At 43.7% G+C, this 21,373-nt stretch overlaps 1 protein-coding gene across 1 annotated transcript in view; it reads right to left on the bottom strand.

Moving 5' to 3' along the window:
• The window catches only part of IGDCC4 (immunoglobulin superfamily DCC subclass member 4), a 732,192-nt gene that overhangs the window by 19,737 nt on the left and 691,082 nt on the right, over positions 1-21,373 (bottom strand). Inside the window, exon 19 of the mRNA XM_086958027.1 lies at positions 4,511-4,669. Within this exon, the coding sequence (XP_086814153.1) occupies positions 4,511-4,669 (159 nt within the window). The remainder of the gene's footprint in view (positions 1-4,510; positions 4,670-21,373) is intronic.

Genomic DNA, 21,373 nt, shown 5'->3' with positions numbered 1-21,373 from the left:
TACAGCTCACATGCCTTGAACAGTAGGCACTTCGAGCGATGGCAGTCCCATAATGTACAACCGGCGGAGTAGGCCCTACTCCCAGTCCACTTATCTGTTAAAAACGTTTGCTTCTTCAAAGACTTGCAGACAGGGCCACTTAAGTGACTGGTTGAAAGTCCTTCTCTCAAAAGCTGGCAGAAGCATGCAAAGTCAGAGGGTTTTCAACAGCCTGCACAATCCTTTGTTTTGATTCTTTGGATCAGCCTAGAATAGACCAAGAGGAAGCAGTGCACACGAGCCAAAGCCATGGTGTGGGTACATAACAGAAGCAGACAGCCATTCTCGCTTTCAACATATAATTCCTATAAAACTAAAAACTACAGTTTATCCACGGAAACAACATCCAATAAGGTATTTGTGCATTTCTTGAATCAAAACTTTAGGCATGAATGTCCTAAAGTCGATCATTAGGACTCAAGCAGTGAGTAGCGGCTCCTCTGCTAAGGCAGAGGAGCTTTGCCCCACTGAGCAGGTCGAAAAAGGAAAAAAAATAATGATAATAACTCATTGTTATCATCAATTTATGTTTCCCCTTGCTCAGCTGGGTAGGGGCAGGCTGCTCTGCTCACAGAAGAGGGCAGGGGAGGAGTGGTTTGAGCCACTCCAAGTGCGCAGGACACTTTGACTAGCCGTCTCGGATCGGTCAAACCGTCATTCGCACTTTACATGTTATCAATGTAGACTGCATTAAAGCCTGCATGAAGAACATGCCCAGTCTCCCATTCTCTGGCAGTGCGCCGATCCACGGCAATATGGCCAATCAAAATGCTGCATTACAGTGTTGGGATTGGCTATCAGAAGGCTGGGAGCAGGGTGCTTCCTGCCCTGGAAGCAGGCTGAAGAGGACCCAGAGGAGGCGGCTGCAACAGCGGGGTGGCTGCGGCAGACAGGTAAGTGAGTATTTTAATTTTTAGTTAACTCCCTCCTTCTCCCCGCGACCTGCCCCCCACCGCTTCAAATACCAGCTGCTACTGCAAGCAGTTAATAAAACAAAGAGATTGATACACTGTATTAGCAGTACATTATAGTGCAGTGCTAAATGATCATGGTGTGCAGAGCATAATATTCTTAGAAAGCATATAGAACTTCACAACCATGAGTGATGAGTTGAAGGTTTCTTGTGCAAAAAAAGAAAAACGACCTTTAATTTTGTTACATTAACAATCATTCAATTGGTCTAGTGCTCTATGGTTACTCGGAAACGTAATGTTTTGACCTTTGGTGGGACACAGATTGATCGCCATCAGGACAAACTAAAAATATTTGAGCATGTTTATGGAGGGGTACAACATTCTTAATGCTAAAGTTACAGGATGACCAGAATGGTCTTATATAAAGTAATGAACCCTGTGAAGAAATCGGGGGGAATATTGCGGCAGCAGAAAACCATTCATATTATGGCTGGAAATGTATCATCATTGCAGAACGACCAATGGTATAGTACTTTGTGTCAGGTTAAAGAAAAATAACATTCATTACATTTGTACAAAGATACACACACCTCTGTTTCATACAGAGTTGACATGCAGTTCTAAAGCTGATTTTGATGAGATAATTGTATAAAAAGGATTTCTAACACATATTGAAATGGCTCCCAAAGCGATTTCAAATGTTTGCATTGCCATCATGTGTTAATTAAATATCTTAACATTGTTAACAAGCCAAACAAAAGAAGTCTAATTAAAAAGAATATTAAATCAAATGCTTAATAACAATACAACTGTGAATTATTATTTGCTTTCCTTATAGTAGTATTTTTTCCATTCGTTAAAATCTGTGGCTTAATGATAACACTACAAACCGCAGTCGAAAATGCACCTTCCATCAGATTCTCTAAAAACACTAGGAGTGGGAGTACCTTGCTTAATTTACTGGAGTGGAATTACATGAAATACAGCAAAATTATGCGAGATTACACAAGCAGCATAACACTGCAGTTAGGGCTATTTTCTTAGTGCCAAATGAACAACGGCATCCAAAAATGGACCAGAGGATGAATTTTGAGCTAAGAAAACAGCACTAAATGCAACAGAAAAGGAAAAGCAGCAGCCAGCCGCTCATGTTCTGTTACTGTGCTTTTGCAGAGGCATTTTTCCCCAAATTCACAAGCAGGCGTAATTGCATTATTTTTGGTACTTTCATGTCACAAGAGTAAAGCAAAATTACAGAAATTGGAAAAACAATGAGGCTGTGCAGGTCTGTGTGGTTAACCATTGGGAGTATGCCCACTGGGGGTCTTAGCATTTCGTTTAGACTGACAGGCTATGGGGAACAGAAGTTACCTACACTGGTTGTACGGTGACAGACTGAAACCAATGCATCACCGCCTCTCTGGTAAGAAACCGACACATCACCTCCCTTGCGCAGCAGTAAGGAACCGACGCCTCACCCCCACAATCTCCGGAGCAAGGAACTGACGCATCACCTTCACTGAGTGTAAAGAACCAACAAATCACCTTCCCTGCGATCCTTTTTTGTTTGTATGCGTGACACATCCAAGGTACTTTGAGTGAAATGTGTTGCATCTGCAATATGCTTTGAACTGAACTATTTCTACCATTTGAAAGTCATATTTGTATTACTGTATTGTGGATTTTTATCGTGTTGGTTTTCTTTGGTTTAGATATTTTTCTAAACTGGTGTGGTGTCCATTTGTAGTGTTTTCGCTGTATTACTGTGTGTGTCCACAAATGCTTTACACACTGCCTCTGAGATAAGCCTGTCTGCTCGTGCCAAGCTACCAAGGGGTGAGCAGGGGTTATTTTAGAAGTGTATCCCTCTTACCCTGATTAGAAGGAAGGGTCCCTATTTGGACAAAGGTACCTACCTCTGCCCACTAGAGACCCCCATTTCTAACATGCCATTATAAACAGATCAGGCCTATGGCCATTATCATTGGCTTGCCACCATAATCAACTCAATTCTGCTGTATCGAGTATAAGATTTACCACAGGCCAAAAGTGCCATCAAGCACTCTTTTTTGTGAACGCACACAAAATTGGCCTGAACAAATTCTGTACTCAAGAGAACCAACATGTGGAGGAAGCCTACTCTCCTCACTCAGTAGTACTCTGAAAGATCTGTTTTTGTTGATTATATAATTTCAAGCAACAGTTGCACTGTCAGGCCTGATCTTACAATCCATGTAGATTGATGTAGTCCTGGACATCGCATATTGCTCTCAAACACAAATCTGCACACAGAAATGCAATGCTTTCTTCACAGCGGCCCTCCTCTCACCTGTGCTGCTGCCAGAGAAAGACAACTCAATAAATTATCTAGTTATCTAGGACACTTTAACAGCAATACAGTGTCACGTGTGACTCTGAAAATGCAGGCTCCGGCAGCTGGATAAACAAAATGATCACAGCTGCATGGAGGGTAAGCACGTTTTTATGGCAGCATACAACTTCTGCCCAATCAAAATACCTGACTCTCATAATGTAGGCAGAGCCAACGCCCCTCCATTGGTTCTTGGCTTTTCTCCCATAATTATCTGGTGACTGCTGCACTGTCAATCCAGGCCATAAAAAGGGGCAGTAGTTACAGAAAATAGGATTCCATATTACAGATAGTGCCCTGGGGGCGCAACAGGTGTTTGCGCTTGCTTTGCGCACCCCCGGGGTACTTTGGTATTACAGAGGGGACCGCAGACGTTTGTGCAGCCCCTTCTGTAATACCGACAGCACTGGTGCACAAAAAGTGCCAGCGCTATCTTCAAGGGACGTTTCCTCATTTGCATTGGGGTGTGCCCCATGCAAATGAGGGAAAGCCTTTGCATCTGTGCCCTATTACCGGCGCGAGCGAAGAGGCAAAGACGCTGTCAGGAGAGGCACTGACAGTGCGCCACCTGAGTGCAGAGCTCTGGAGGGGAGAAAAGGGGATCCTATGGACGCCCTAGACATCCCCTTCCAGGCGGGTGGAGTCACTGACTGCACCTAGCTGGAAAGGGATCTCTAATCTCCTTTAAAAGTGCAGGCGGGTTGCCGCCTGCACAGAGAAACACAGAGAGGCTGCTTTAAAGCCACTTTGTATTTCACTTGAATGCACTGCCCCAAGGGCAGCCCGAGTTTGCGGCTTACCTGGGGCAGTGCATTCTATGTAATAGGGAGAATTTTCTCTGTTTGAGCCTGGCACACCTGTTTTAAGGTGCGCCAGGGCGCAAACATGGAAAGTGTGCCCTATACATAACAGGGCCCCAGGTGGTGAAAATTGGATATATGAAATAAATGATTCTTTGTAAAAAGAAATGCAGAAGATTATTTGAAAAGCATTAGGCCTTCCTTACGTACTAGGTGCTCTGAAACAACAAGTGTGCTCTGCTTCCTCTGCAACAATAAGAGTATTTTACCATAGACTCAGACACAGACTATCCACTACTAAAAAAGAGCTGAGTTGTACACCAGAAACTGAAAGAACTAAAAGACTACACGAAGAAAAGGTAGAGGCGGGCATCTCACATGCTCACCTGGGCAATATCCGATGTCCCCATAGACATGGCCGGTTTCTTCCCAATGTCGGTGTGTGGAAGGAGCAGCCCATTGGCTGTGCTGGCAGGGCTCTTGGCATCTCCATATATGGTAATGTTGTTCACCCAATTTGGGTTTATTGACCCGTTCCATGTGGGCTGCAAGAAACATTTAAAAATGAAAAGTGGAAATGTGCACTTGCGTGATATGACCAGCTGTACTCGATATATAGACACCTGTACCAAAGAGCAACAATAGAAACAACAACAAAAACATTGATAACTACCTCAGTGAAAAATGATCAACAATGAAATGCTCAGTGCAGTGTCCTTTAGTGGGAGTGACAGCATACTGCCAGGTTTCCTTGCTATCACGACTGCTACAGATTAGGATTTTACACCTACATGCTTTTGGCATTGCATCTCTGTAGACAGATACAAAGACAGGAACAAATAAGGTTGGAAAAAAGCAACCTCTAATGGAAGTAAAGTTCCTGGTGACGCTGGTCTGACTGTATTAACCCTTCTTCTGTGCTGGGGCAGAACTCCTCACCCAGCCTAGTTCACTTCCCCACTTTGACTTCCATGTCGCAGGTGCAAAGCGGTGCTGTCTGTAGAATGCACAAGACAAGGGTACATATCTGTGTTCTAGTTGCCCTACTGCCACTGACAAATCCTGGACGGCCCAGTGCTGTCCCACAGAAAATATCACATTTTCGCAAAAATTACTCATTCAATTTACAAGGTCCCTTCCTTATTCTCTCCCCCCCCTTTTTATTTGTCCTGTGCCCCACTGGCACATTGACGTATGATAGGGTATGAATCTGGGTTGATGTGGGTGCACAGAGTTCCGCTACAAAGTTTTAGAGAGTCCCCCGAGGATGGAGGCTGAGGGAGAAGAGGGGTATCCATTTTATTGTGAGTTTGAATATTGGAAGTTCGTGTGGTGCCAGGATTACTTTCCTTGTGTCTCTTCAATCATCCTGATCCTGAATTAACACATCCTATTGACATAATAGAGGGCCTATGCTTCCGGTGATGTGTTACATGAACCAAACCTCAAGTATGTTTTCAGTGCTCTGGACAATAAAGGTTTAACATTTGCATTAGTTTTCAGAGCAGGGTCAGCAAAATGCAAGCACCTGCACCTCCGCTTCCCCTGCTACTTGCCCAAAAAACCATGTCATATTGTCAGAAATGTAACAGCAATTATATGTGCTCTTTTTGGGAAGTGATGAATTGGTTCTGGTCATAATAAAAAGCTTTCATATCACAATATATTAGGTTTAACTTTTATTTACCACCCAATAATGTAAGAATTGCATACTGGGGAAAAAAAAGGAAGAAAAATCACAGACTTATTTATAACACTGACAAGCGGATAAAAGCAGCGGCGGCTCGCACAGCTAAATGCTGTGGGGCGGCGGGGCAGGGTGGGGGGTAGTGGAATTTGACATATGACGGGAATGTGAAAACGAACAAAATAAATCAATAACATCCCTTACCTTGCGCTCGCCGCATCGCCAAATTCTGCGATTTGGCGAGCGCAAGGTAAGAGGTTTTATTTATTTATTTAGTTTTCACATTCCCATCGTATGTCCAATTCCACTACCCACTACAGCCCCCCACCCCGCCTCACTGCCCCCCAGCATTGACCTGTGCGAACTGCTGCTGGATCCAAGTCACTTGCAATACTATTAGCGACTCATAAGAGGTTAGTCAACAGTTATTGCGCTCTGGGGCTTATGGTTATGCTCTTATCCCTGCCCTGTATTTTGGGTCTACACTATCACAACATGCCGAGTGATAAATAAAATAAATAAAAAGCTGGGGCTGACTAAGGGCATCACATGAGACAAGGTGCCAGCCAATTGGCAGATAACTTTATTTGAAGCTGCCCAGCTACCTCCGAAGAAATAACTCTTTAGTCATTTACAAGCCTATCTATCACCCTCATCAGAAAAGATGTGAATGTGCACAGGCAGAAAAATCTCAGCCTTGGAATAGCACTGGTTCAAACTGCTCATAGGCGCTACTGAGGCTGCAGGCTTCACCTTGATTAAATGTGTATCTGTCATATCAGGTGGCTGAGCAAGCTGGTTAGGGCAAATTTGGCCTATTCCCTTTTAAGTCTGGGATATTGGAGGGTGATACCATAACTTCCTTTGTTGAAACTCCATATAGCGTCATTGTGTCTACTGCCTATGTAAATTAGCACTCTCCAATCATTTTTAAGGACTTGTGCAGGGCCTTAGGATCCCATCAAATGTTTCAGAAGTAGCGAATAGAAGATTCTGAAAATGGAATAAGGCTGCAATCTATTGGGCACATGGATGATGAGGACTTAAGTGTGAGCGGCCAGATTATTGGTACAAATTAATCATTTTATATGGTGTCTAGATTTGTTTAAACAATGCTCTAATAAAGGTTTGAGATTATATATTACACTCTGGTGCTCACCACTGTGTATTTATAAGTGAGTCAAAGTTACCACAAGTAGAGCGATATGTGTTTTCTCACTAACTTTGGTGCAGTTCGACTAATTTTCGCTAAAGCTTCCAAAAATAAAGTTTATCCAACTCAACTTCTTCCTGGAAAGGTTTGGGGTGATCCGTCAAGCACAAGAAAAAGTGGGGCCCTAAAACACTTTCCCATCATGCATTTTGCATAGGAAAATGTAGGCAAGACTACAGAGAAAGAGACTAAACAAAATTATACCAAATTTGGCAGAACGTTAAATCTATATCCAGATAGCTTGCTTTTTTGATCTGGTGTAAATATGTCTAGGAGTTTTGAGGAATTAAGGTAAGGAGGGGGGAAGGGGCAGTAGGTTCGGCTGCTGTGGTTGGGTCACCCACGGGGTAGGCATAGGCTGTTGGGGAACTGGCTGAATATGGTGAAAAAAACTCAGCAATTCACTGAAAATAAAAAAGTATGTAGGATGATATGATCTTTCCTTTGATTAAAAACCCAGAAATTCCTGAAGAAACACTTAGGTTAAAGTCATGTGATACTTGGCTGTAGAAATGAGTTATGGGGCATGGTTAATAACTTTTGAAACTCATCATAAAAGTTTGGTAGATATCTACAAACCCAGTGCAAGGATCCCACGTTTCATGAAGGTCTGACAAAGGGGGAACAAAGTAAAAGGAAGAAGGAATAAAAAAGTAATAATATGCTAATAGCCTTAGTGCTCCTTGTCAAAACTGCATGAAATTGAAATTCTGCAGAAACGTACAGTTTCAGTTTTCTGTTGGTACGTCAAGTTTTGTGCTGATATGCTGAACAGAGCAAATCTCCATGAAAATGAGTTACAAGTAATTCCTTTAAAGTCCTTAGACTTATACTAAAGTCTAAGAACTTTCTGCCGTTTTAGTATGCTCATTGATTGAAAGTTTCGATCATCTTCAAACACTTTAAAGAGTGTCTGTTTCCTAGCAAAATGAGTCCCATCAATCATTGTTAAGAACAGCAGGAGAAATTAACATTTGCTGCTGAGAGGTACAGTTGTATTTCATGAATGTCCCATTGCAGACAGAGCTGAAGAGAAGGTTCCAGGGTTTACAAGTGCTTTTCTATCACAAGCACAGTAGAAGTAGTAGAAATGTGCACAGTGGAGAATGCTGAACATGAAAAAACACAGATTCTAGAGTTTGGGAGTTTTTCTCAAACCATGAGAATAAATCTTAATGCGGAGAGGGTAAGAGGGTAACTCTGCAAACTGAATTTGAGCCAAATGAAGACATTTGCTACCACACGGTGGTGGCTTGTTAGGTTTCGACTGCAAAAAAGCTGCGCAAGCAGCTTTTGCGCAGGAGAAATCTAATGAGTTACAGTATGTTGCTCGGGAATCCGCCCTCTGTTCCATTGGCTAGCTCCATAAATGGAGGCTAGCCATTGGAACAGAGAGGCGTCCGTCATGGCCGGACCAGATTCGGGGGTGTTCCCGAGAATTTTTGGCTTTTGGCTACGTCATGCTACGTCAGCCAAAAGCCGGGAACACCCCCGAATCTGGTCCGGCCGGGCCGCAAGCAAGCCGGAAGTCCCGCCGCCGCTTGTTTTCACAAGGGAGGGATAGCTCTGCTTCCTGCGGTGAGCGAGGGTTACATGAGCTGAAGGAGGGATAACTCTGGGGTCATTCTGAAAGTAGGGACAGCTGTGCTCTCTGCATTGAGTGAGAGCCTCGTCAGCTGAAGAAGGGATAACTCTGTTGTCGGGCAAAGGGAGGGATAGCTCTGCTCTCTGCAGTTAGCGAGGGTTCAATTGGCTGAAAGAGGGATAATTCTGTTGTCTCACAAGGAAAGGATAGCTCTCTCTACAGCGAGCGAGGCTTCAGTCAGCTGAGGAAGGGATAACTGACTCACAAGCGAGGTAGCGCTGCGGCTTGTGATGCATGGCGGAGGGCTCTTCTGTCAGCAAGTGAGGGCCGGCTCACTTTGCCGGACTCTGGGGGTGGAGAGCGAAATTCTTTGTCTCAGGACCAGTGTGCAGATATCTAAGCAGTTTGCGGGGTCACGGAGCTCTTCCCCTGGCGGGGGCACGGAGCCCTCACCCAGGCGGGGGCGTCCCCTAGACCCTCGTGGGAGCTGTGGGATGGGTCGGTATCCACCGCCCGCTGCTGTGGGCAGCCACCAGAGTTTTACTAACCTTGTAGAGGAGCACGATACAGTTCTAAGCACTCCCCCCCCCCCCTTCCCAGCTGCCCCCTCATTGCTGCTGCTGGGCACACCTCGTCGCTCAGCTCTACACCACTCCAAATCTGAGGTGACCCGCCCCTCTCCCTTACCTTACAGTCCTGTCTCACTGGAGGACTGGCTGACCCCCAATACCTAAATTATGCGTTACCCTTACCAGCAGAGCTGCCCTCCCCACTCTCCTCACACCCCAAAGATAGCCCTGGCTGGAAGGGGCCCTCGAAACTCGGTGTCAGCGACGGTTCTCCCGACAAAAGACCCCGTCCCCCCCTCCACCCTTGTATGGTATCCTCGGTACGTGTGGCGTCCTGCTGCTCTTTTTCAAAGACGGTCCAAGTTGAAGGGAGAAGGGGTGTCTTTCTGTGCATGGGTGAGTGTGCTCCAATCTCTCTGGCGATGGATCCGGAGCCCCCTCCCTCTTCTGTAGTTAAGTCTCTCTCTGTGTCTCCTTCCCTCACGCTCACACACGTGCTCAACACATTCCTCCCCACCTGAGACCACGCCCCCTCTCAGGTGCAGACAGAAAGCCGTGGCCCACGGCTGAGGACACAGTGTCCAGCTAGAGAGAGGTCACGGGCGCGAGGCCAAAGAAAAGAAGGTGCAGCCACGTAGAGCCCGTTCTGCCACCGCATCTCGTTTACAGGAACAGGTTAATGGCCTAAGTCTCTAAGGGCATGGAGTAAACATGCAACAACAAAAAATACAGCGCTTGCCATAACCTGCCACATGGCCAGTATTGTGGCGCCTCACTGCGAGCTATCTGGTATTGCATCCTGACACATAAAACAAATTCTGACCTACTGGTTTAGCCAGTGCTTATTAGCTCGGTTTGATAAACGGGTAACTGTGATTTTGTTGTCTTGAAAGTGTTTGTTCTCTGAAAATATGGACAGTGAAGGAATCATTCCTAAGATCTCCTTTACTCCTGTCCTTCCCTTCACACATTTGACTGCCGTCTCTCTCATGCCCTTTTCTACCCGCATCTTTCTGAAATCCTTCCCCTGCACATTTCACGTTTCATCCTGTCCCTCTTCAGTGCCCTCTGTTCACTCTCTCTTGCTCATACATCCCTTCATGTACCCCTCTTAACACCCCCCCTGTCCGCCCCCCCCCCCACACACACACACTAACAAGACACCCAGGAACATCTTACGGATTTTGGGGGCGATGGGCCAAACGAATGGGATCAGTTTTGAATGTAAGATCCTATGTCAGCTCTGATGTGCACTCTTTGGCAAGGTCACTGGCAGTGCACAGGCACACTCGTCCAAATTCTCAAAGCGTGCTATTATAACTACCAATAATTTCTGAGACCCCCTCCCATTTCTCATATGCGAGTTGGAGGTCCTGTTTTGATCTAAAAAAAACCTTTTTATGGATGATGCATGAAACATAAAAACTACATTTCTCTGCAAAATGCCTGTAATAGAATCTCAAACATCACACACATTAAAAATAAATTAAAGAAACACAGTGTTCTGTTTAAGAAGTATTAAAGGTCACCAGTGCTGGGTAAGATACTGGGGGCTTGTTGTGTTTTTTCCTGTGTGATATCTTTGTTTGGCCTTTACTGTTGTGTGGCATTAAGTATTTTCTTCCAAATAGTAGGTGATATATATTCTTTGGAGGTTGTTTCTCACTTCGTATCCAACAGACCACACTTGTTCCAGGTAACGCACTGCTATATTCCTATCGTTATGAACCATCGATCGGTCCCTTTTTGGTTTCAGACACCTGGCCAATTAAATAGTTACAACCTGGACGTCGTAGCATTTTATTGAGATTGCACAGCTGTCCGGCTGGTTTGCACTGCTCACCAGATATTGGCCGCAATCATAATATTATAATGTGGCCTGTGTTTTAACTAATTAAACATTTTACTTAAACACTTCTGCATTTAGACTGCGGTTACATAAACAATGTCAGCCTGTCATTTATTTTATGGGTTCTGTTGTTTTCTTTACTTTGCAAATTTGGTTGCAGTGCTTCTTACTCTCCTGTTTGTGGATTGGGTATTCCCTCCATGATCACGCCCATCGTTGCCAGATCTCTGATTTATTCTTATCAAGTAGAGCTCCTTCCCCGCCCCCTCGGTTTTGTGTGTGCCTCTGTTGCCTGCTTGCGACCCGGTTTTGTGTGTGCCTCTGTTGCCTGCTTGTGACCCGCTTTTGTGTGTGCCTCTGTTGCCTGCTTGTGACCCGGTTTTGTGTGGGCCTCTGTTCCCTTCTTGTGATCCGGTTTTGTGTGTGTGTGGGGGTGCAAATGCAATAGGTGTCGCATTTGCGAGAGATTAGGCTATTGGCTTTGTAAATGACAATGCCATTTATTTAGGTTTTCAAAGCCAACACATAAATAAAAATGTCATTTACAATGCCAATAGCTCTAACTTTTCCAAAGGCGAAGCCGTTGCCTTGTAAATGCTTGTTTTTACATGCTGTACTGCATTGGCAAACAAGCATTTTTTTCTTTTTGCCCAATCCACAACAGCACTGGCAAAAATCACTGGCAAAGCCAAAGGTTGGTTAATGCCACTGAAAGGCAAGATCTGCAGGCTTGCCAATACTTGTTTTTAATATGCTTTGCAAGCTTGTAATCCATGATCTGTATAGGAAATTTCCATCTTTAAATGTGCTCCTTATTACAGCGAAAGACTTATCAGATATACATCAAATCTGGGGCATGAAGATAACACTTTATTCAGACTAGATTATTTTTTGGTTAGGTGCAAACATGCTTAGTAGTTTCAGAGTTACGAAACTGAAAAATGATGCTAATTGTCAAATGTTTCTTATCTCTGTACTGTTAACACGCCAGAGGATATCATTTTAAACTTTATATACAAAAAATTCTTAGCTAGTGTCACCGGTGGTTCTCAAAGCCTTACAAATTGAACTTGCTGACAAAACCACTAAGATCTGGCTTGGCTCTGTCTGTACAGTGGTTTAGGACAATTTGAGAACAAGATGTGGGAAATGTTTCAGCTGTGACTTGGTATAACCAAGCCTGTCAATAAGAGAGCCACAAGGGGACAAACGCACACTGCATAGAGATGAAAAATTACCGCATTCCAATACAAAATACCCGGGAAATTGGTATGCGGTAAATGGTCCTTCACAAGTTCACACAGGGACATTTTAATAGAAAAAAAATGATCCTAATCACCTACTGTGCCTAAATAGCAAACTAAAAGATGCACTCCACAATAAGGAGATAGTAATAAATAATTTCCTGAAAGCCACAAAATAAGGTTCGCGGACAGTATACACACTATAATAAATGAAATCACCACATTTTTTTTTTAACTTCAAAAAACATAATATACAATTACACAGCCCAAAGATGTAAGCAACAAAGATCTTGAGTGAGGTTTGCCGGTCATGGCAGAGCGCAACCAGAATGGATAGTTACTTCAAAAGCCTTCAACTTTGATGCAATTGTATCTGTTTACTGTGGCTGATCCGTTCAACAACTGCGGCAATAGGGTTAAACAGTAATTTACTGTATTGCATCCTGCCTGGATTGTTTGTGCATGCACACAGGAGGAGATGGTATATCTCGGCAGATGTAATCCCTCGCTCATAACAACTTTTCCACACTGCTCTCCTAAAACCTTTCTCTGTGGAGCAGGTTTCATCCCCAGTCATACAGGCTTGGCTGTATTCCTATCCAACTCTCGCCCTGGTTTAGTCCAGTTGGTCATTTGCAGAGCAATATATTGACCAGTATGCTTTATAGTTTAACCCTGTAATTTCCATAAATCACATAGCTTTCCCATCAGCTGTAGCTTCCAAAGCAGGAATCCAGGAAAAAGAGTGGAGAAGTCAAAAGGACGTGTAGAAATATCCTTACTTGGGACTGATATGGCTTGGACAAGCCTTGCGCCAGTAGGCTGGCCCCTCACTTACTCCATCCCATTCTCAGACCTTTTATAACTAACTGTTATAATGTCAGAGGACCTTCAATCAGCACCAGCTCTCAAAAGTCACATAGTATAAATGCACTCTCTTTTGTGAGTGGCATCTTCATCACGTATAGGTACACTCAGAGAACGAATACTGGGGCGAACAGTTTCCTCACGAAGAGCCATTGGTGCTTCTAGATATACCCCATAAACATCTAACTGTGCTATATCTTTTTACTAGATAGAGTCATTGTTGTTCTGGGGATGGCCCACAGACCCACTCATTTTCTTCGCTGATAGTACAGCATCCGTTTCAGGGTGGAAACTCAAGATGCAGGACAGTAGGTACAGAACATCAATCCAGGGTTAGGGCTATCACTAATTCTGGGCATACAACATACAGCATAGACCCACCACTGTGGTATATACTGCTCTTTTATGTGTCACCCAGCACTGGAATTATATTGTCCTGCGGGGCATCCTTATCTCCCTTCTGCACCAAGCACTCTGTGACTACCGTAACACAGAAAGACGAAGACGGGTTTGATGTTATGAAAAACGATTCTCACATTTGGCTCCAAAACCAACACCGGGCAACTTGATCACCAACAGTGCCAACTACCCTCTCAGAATTTGACCCCCTTCAGTGTCTTATCTTTACAAAAACTCTTCACAGAGTGCCCATCAACCCTTCATACCTTGTCCTATAAAAAGGTCAGCTTATTCTCCAGGGAGGTTCCGTGTTACCCAACTATTCGGATGACCTTTGACCTGGTTTACGAGGCCAATACAAATACAGATTTAGAACTTGCAACCCCCTTCACGCCCTCCCGCCTTGCATACCTAGCTGAGTCAAATTACTCCCACACTTTCTCGAGTCTCGTTCTTCTCTTTTCACCTCACTCATGACCACACTAGACACGTTGACCCTCTTCATTTTCTTTTCTTTGTTTATCTCTCACCATCTTAAACATACACCTGTTAGAACCCCTTTAACTCTAATATGCTAGTCCGTCCCTCAGTCATTCCTCCAGTGAACTTTCCAATCCCACTCGTTATTGACAACAGATACTAGCCCATCTCATTCTTACTCGTCCTTTCTCTCTATAAACTGAAAGACTCTAGCCAATAATCAAGCCAATCACAAAACCTAGTTAATGCCTACTAAAAGTATGTGCCACATTCTACTACACTAAGTTAAACAACTCATCTTATCCCACAGTTACCCAAACTCTCCTTTTCCAAGAATACAAACAATTGAAGGCCATCTGACATCCCATCAGGGAGGGGTACAACACAGACATACAGTATTTGCAATACAATCGAGATGCCAGCAGACTTTCCATCTTGGAATGGGCAAGAGTCATGTCTGCTACCAGCCTCCTCTGACACCAAGCGGACGATCCAGTCTGGCACAGAAAAATACCAAGATATAATGAAGAGAACCTATGCAGATGAATGACTCGCGGTCAGCATCTGCAAGGATCAGTCCTACTTTTCTCCCTTTTCTTCAGCTCAAAAAAGCCAGCTGAAATCCCTTCCTGATATTGTGAAACATCAGGATATGTATGAAACGATTCTACTAAGGCAACAAGCAGAATCTTGCTTGATAACATTCAGTAATGTTATTGGGACAACCTAAAATAGTTCTACAATACAATCACCACACCGCCATCTACCCATCACAATGAAAAGGAAGATCTGGCCCAATGCGTGGTTCACCGTCACTAGTACAAGCATTACAGCAGGCATCCCTTCCAGGCATCGCTCAGGACTACAACAACAAAAAGATAAAATGATTATACTCAAGAAACACCAGAAACCAACAGTCGACCCGCCTGACAACCGCTAATTGATCAAACTCATCTGGCTCTCCATTAGTGAGCAAAAGTTCAAAAAAGGAATGCTCATCAGTTTGATAATGTATTAAAAACTATATAAATAAAATACTAATATATAATATAAACTGTACTTGAAAGAAGTTGAACCGAGACATACTGGAATCTCCAGTGATGAGCTCAAAACCCACTCCATAGACTGCTAACTGAACAGCATCTGCCATTCCAAAATGTAATGATTGGCAGTCAAAAGCATGACCGAATGATGAGAGGAAAAAACATCCACACTCGACTCGAACAAGTCCATGACATGCTTTCCCAATCAGACTGCACCACTCAAAGCCATCCATAGAATACTCCAACACAGACAGAAATACCTGGATCAGGATAAGAGAAATAGAAACCCCTCTCAAGTACACTTCTTCAGAGAAGTCCTCAGAAAAGAAGAAAAATACTACTCCTCATGCTGGACCTTTGCACTGTGCGTTACAAAGGAAGTTTACAGAATGATATCAAAATGTAAAAATGTGAGTCTGGAAGTGTTTGTATGGCATAGACAGAATTACAAAGATAGAGTACAACTGTAGCATATCTGAGAAGTCCAGTATGGTTGCTGATATGTATTTTATTGGCAGGTGACTTTTGTAGATATCACAAGACAGACTAGAAATAGCATACAAACTAACCCAACTATTAAAATATAGGTGATTGTGTAATGAATGATTGTGAAGTGAATTAAGAAAATACCCACATTCAATCAGGAATAGGCAGACTAAATATTTAATTGGGGATTATGCAGTGCTGACACTCCCCTTCTACAGCCCTCTGCATTCAACAAAATCCAGACACGGAATTAGTCACTCTCTAGATGTGCACCAACTGTTTGGAGCTCGACACTCCTGTCCATCCATGCCATAAATACTGTAGACTTTCTTCCACATAGTTCAATGGATTGCTGCCTGCTAATGAGCACAGCCCTATTGGATTACCCTGTGCTTACTTACTGGGAAGTATGCCATAAACCATGACTCTCCAGCCATCTCTGTCTAGGCTTTTCTTTCAATCTGACTCCAGGTGTAACCCATCTCCTTGCATTCAGCCTTGCGGCCTCAACAGCAGGTGTTTCTTGGCCTTCCTCTTTTCCTTTTCCCTTGAGGGTTCCAGGTTCTGGTGGGGTCTGATGCGAGCTTGCAGATAGCGTGACCTATACAGCCCCATCATCTTTTCATGATTTCTTCATGAGCAGGGAGTTGTAAAGTCTGTTGGTATTGTGGTTTCTGATGGTGTTTGGCCAGCAGATTTGGAGGGTTTTCCTCAGACAGGAGTTGATGAAGATCTGGTCTTTGTTGGAGGGGATCACTGTTGCCCTCCAAGTTTCCGCTCCATACAAAATGACAGATTTTACGTTGGTGTTAAATGGTCTAATCTTGGTTTGTAGTGTTAGGGTACTTGGAGCTTTATATCTTCTTTAGCTGAATGAATGTATCCCTTGCTTAGCCTATTGTTTCCTTGACTTCGGCGACTATACCGCCCTGCTTGTCCATGACATTGGCCAGGTAGGGGAAGGCCCTGCTCAACATCCTACAGTATATCGCTTGCTTGTGCAAGAGTGACTGTAGTTGTGCTTGTCGTGCTAGCCTTCCGGATCTTGGTTTTTCCCCTTTTGACGTTGAGGTCAAGTTGTACTGATGTAGCTGCCACCTTGTTGCTCTTCTCTTGCATCTGCAGATGGGTATGGCAGACATTCCTGTGGAGCAGCGGCAGGGGTAGGTCAGAGGGACTGGTTCCGAATGGATTCAGCGACACCACTATTTGGGTGTCTATTCAACTGCTGCACCAGATTAGGCCAGACCTAACAGTGCTTTAGATGGGCTCTCGTCACTAGGAGGATTTCCCCTTGCTGATTGATAGTCGCAGGTAGCACAGCACACTTACCACTTTATTATGTAGATAGGATGTTTTTTTCACAATTTGTTTTTTGCACGGTCCTGAAGTATCACCACTGATCTTATGTTGACAATCACAAGGCGAGAAACATGTCGACCATCTGGGAGTAGATTATGTATTCTGTCGCATAGTTACCAGAGCACATTACCCCTCCCGTAGTTTTTTACTATAGGTAGGGTACCCAACAGAATAACATTTTCCAGTGGAATCCCTGACCTATTTTAAATCACACCACACTCATCTACATCTAACTAGGCCCCTCACCTCCACTGCACCCTTACGGCAAGGAACAAAAGATCTCCGACAAAGAGCCCCCTTAAGGGTGCCATTGGGCATTGCAGCGTCGACCCAATGAGGAGCAGTCTCGTATGATGAAGCATGACACCTAGCTTGCTGTGTGTGTGAGAGCCCTAGTTCCGAGAGGAGGAATCCCCCTCCTCCTCTATATAATTGGACTCCTGTTTTCTTCCCCTTTTCTTTGCCAGGCAATCCAGTCTTGGATCATTGTGGTGAATATGACTTCACCTAGGAACTGCGTACCCTTCTTTGTTTAACTATGGCAGAGTACGGCCAGGTCGTCTGTAAAGTCCAGGTCGCCGAGCTGCATAGAAGGTGTCCACTGGATCCCATTTCTTTTCCTTGCTGTGAATGTCTTCATCATCAGTCTGTGGACAGCAAGAAGAGAAAAGGTGAGAGCAAACAACCCTGGCAAACTTCAGTCCTCACTTAGAAAGCTTCTGTGAGTTGTCTTCCATGGACTATCTTGGAGGTCATTCCCTCATTAGAGTTCTTTATGATTCTTCCACACCGTAGTGCAAAGGCGTTTCCAAAGGGTCTCACTGTCCATGGTGTTGAAGGCCTTCTCATAGTCAATTAAGTTGACATAGAGGGGGAGTTCCATTCCATCGACTGCTCAGTGATGATGCACAGTGTTACAATCTGGTCTGGCAGGATCTATTTTGCAGAAGCCAGCTTGCTGTTCTTGTAACTGAGCATTGACTTGTTCCTTCATTCTATTCACAATGACTCTGTTGACTACTTTACGTAGATAATAGAAGAGTTATCCCTCAGTAGTTTGCGTAGTCACTCAGGTCACCTTTCTTGGGGACGTTGATCAGATATTCCTCCTTCCAATCTGATGCCACCTTTTCCTTTTCACAGATCCTCCCAAACATGGGGTAGAGCTTTTCACCTGATGTTTCAATGTCTGCCTTCAGTGCCTCTGATGGAATGTCATGTCCTGCTGCCTTCCCATTGATAGCATCCATATTTCTTTCTTGGTTGATCTGCTGCAGTTGATTGGCAAGTCATGGTCAGTTGGCTGTATGTCTAGTAGAGACTGTGTCACGGGCTGGTTCAGCAAGCAAGTGCTCCATCCATCTTGGTTGTTGGCTCATGATTGTCTTCTCAGCTTTCTCTTTAACAGTTCTTTCTGGCTTGTTATATCTGCCGGAAAGTTTCCTTGTTATGTTGTAGAGTTCTTTCAAGTTTCCATGGCTTGCTGCTTCCTGAGATTCTGTGGCCAAACCATCGATGAATCTTCACTTGCCTGCTCTTAAGCTTATCTTTGCTTCCTTGTTTGTGACCATGTTCTTGGTTGTCACACATGGTAGGCTCAGTAAGAGCACCTGATCTGACATTTTAAATTGCTTTGTATACAACTTGTTTGTATGTATGTATATGGTATTGCTATACACTGAGCCTAGCCAAAATGCAGAGGGGCGCTGCACTGAGTCAAAGACAAGCATAAAGTCAACAAGTGATAGGAGGCGTAGCTGGATTGGGAATGTTCATTGCACTGTGAGTCTTCAACTCTTTCCAAGATTAGAGCAGCTTTGGGACCGCAGTGATTGCGACTGGGATTTTGTTCCAGATCCTGGCTGCATAGCTGTCTTTTTTACACTGCAGCCTGGTGGTGTTGTGGCTGCAGATAAGCGGAGACCCACCAGGGGTGCTGTTTATGATGGCTTTATCTAGAATGCAGTTGGTCTGAAGATTGGGGGAGCCTGCAAGGGGAGCCAATAGTTCCATCAGGATGGAAGTGATGATATCATACTTCTTCAGGTCCTGCACGAGAACCTGCAGCATACAGGACGTCCCTTAAGGGGTGCCAGTGTGGAACTTGGGAGGAAATGGAGCAGGGCATTACCACTATCGACATACAAGAGTACCCGGGCTTGAACAGCAGTTCTGAAGTTGCTTTCTGGAACAAATAGTTTCACTTTTTTTCCTTCAATTAGAGAGACTGTATCAGGTCACCTTTGTTTTTTGGCATTATGTGCCTTGAGGGTGTGGTTGGTGTCCAGGGTAAGTTGCAGTTTGAAGCCAAGACGTTTAATCTCATTGAACCAGATATGCACTGTTTCTTGTTTGTTCTTCTGGGCAAATACCAGGAACTCTGTCTTGGTGGGGTTAAGCTTCAGGTAGGCTCTGGATATCCAGTCTGGAGGATGTGCAGGCACTGTTTGAGGCATTGGATGTCTGAAGGTATTTACTCTATTTTCTGCAACTCTGAGGACTCCCTTTATACTGTGTATTTATGTCCCTATCTTGATTATTGCTTATTCCTCTTAGTTTATCGTCTATATAATTTTGTATTTGTATATTTTGTGTATGATCGTTTTTTGACTAATATTCCTTATAACACTCCGAGCGCTGTGATGCTCTTATGCCTTGTTTGTGCTACATAAAAATGACAACATAAATATAAATTGCTGAATACATACCATCTTTTGGAGGCTAATTACATAATGTGACATGAGATAGCTGACTAGGTTGCGATAACTGATTGTTAAATTGGTCCCTATACTGTTTCAGAAGTTAGTGGGTAGAACTCTTCTTCCACACTTTTTATATCGTTTTTTTAGGCTGTGTACAATTTTCTATTGTTACATCAGTATGTTCATTTTCACACTAAAATGTGTTTCCTCAGGCAAGAGTTGCTTTGTTTGCCATTCAGCGTCTTTCTTGTATTTCCTGCTGCTTAATTGTGTGTTAGAAAGTGAAGACACACTTGGGGGCTGCCTTCACTACACCCATTGACATGTAGATTTATTTTCTGCACTAGGGAAGACATTATATCAAATGTTTTCCTATTGTATGATTGTGCTGTTAATGTTAAGCACACCCCCTGTAGCTGTTTTGTTAGATTTTCTGTTTCTTTACTGGATTTGTGAACCTCACTGTTATGCTCTACTCCCTTTTTGCAGCTTCTAGTTTACATTTCTATAGCAACAGGAGGACTGAGCGTCGGCCATCGCTGCAATTTGGAGAGGATTGCTTTTCTTTTCGGTGGGATTTTTGATCAGGCAAATGGTGTGCAGTATGCCACATACTAAGGCGTCCACTAAGATATGTTTTGATCATTTTATTTAAGAATCCCATAGAAATAGGGGTTAAATAGGATTCTGTTACTCGTTTGATATTTCATTAAATAATTTGGAAAATCAACTCACTAAGCTTAATTGTAAGTTATTGCTTGTCCATGTTCAGCATCAGCACCCTAGCTGTACAAAAAGGGCATTACAGGCCCAGAGGTCAGTCCTGAGGCCAGTTTAAGTGGACCATGATGCAGGGAAATGGTGTGGGAGAGATGTTGCCAATCCTTCTGCATCCTGGAGTACAGATGTTGGACACATAAGCATGCTGGCAATCCAAGAGGCAGAGGAAGAAGTACTGTGTGTACAGCGCATACAACAGTACAATCAGCCCTATCAGCGGGAGCAGATAATGTGTAATGGATGCAGAGCTGGTATGTGTGGTGTTTGTGCAGGTGTGGTGATGAAGCACTTTAATGGATATTAGTGCTGTGTGTAGTTATATGTCTGGTTGCTTGTGTGGTAATGCTGGATAAGCAAATGAGTATGTGGTGATGTTCTAAACCATGTATAGTGAGAGTAAGGATTGTGGTGGTGTGTAGCAATGTGTGTGTCTAATCATGTGCGCACTGCGATTAGTGTAATCTTGTAATGTAATTTTTGTGGAACCTCATATAAAGCGCTCTGATACCTCCGGGGCTAGCCAGCCCTATATAAAACACTTGAATAGTGTAGTATCTGGATAGTAATACAATTCGTCTATTGTCATGTGTTTAGTGATGCAGTATGCAGAGCGATTTGTTTGTTTGTGGCATGGCGCTTAATACAGGAAGAAGTTTGAAGATGCTTAGACATTACAGAAAAGACAGCGTCGAGCAATCAAACAAGGTTGTTAAAGGGAGCCTAACAGAAACGTGTTCAATTCGCTGCCAGATATTTCTATAGTAGCATCACGTGTCTATGATGGGCTAGTAAAGCAAATTTCATAAATGTAAATAAAGAAAACATCTTGATTGCTAACAATAATCTAAACAAACTGCCCAAACAGCTGTTCCCAATTCAGAGCCCAGTGAATGCAAAGATCACTAGTCTTTAAGTGAAAAAGTTGTTGAGATTGGAAAGTGAGGCCAAGGATACGTGTTTTCATTTGTCGTATATTTTGCCTT

Source organism: Lissotriton vulgaris, chromosome 2_1 (assembly GCF_964263255.1).
Source record: "Lissotriton vulgaris chromosome 2_1, aLisVul1.2, whole genome shotgun sequence".
In the NCBI taxonomy this organism is placed as follows: domain Eukaryota; kingdom Metazoa; phylum Chordata; class Amphibia; order Caudata; family Salamandridae; genus Lissotriton; species Lissotriton vulgaris.
This window is presented reverse-complemented; position numbering and strand designations above follow the sequence as displayed.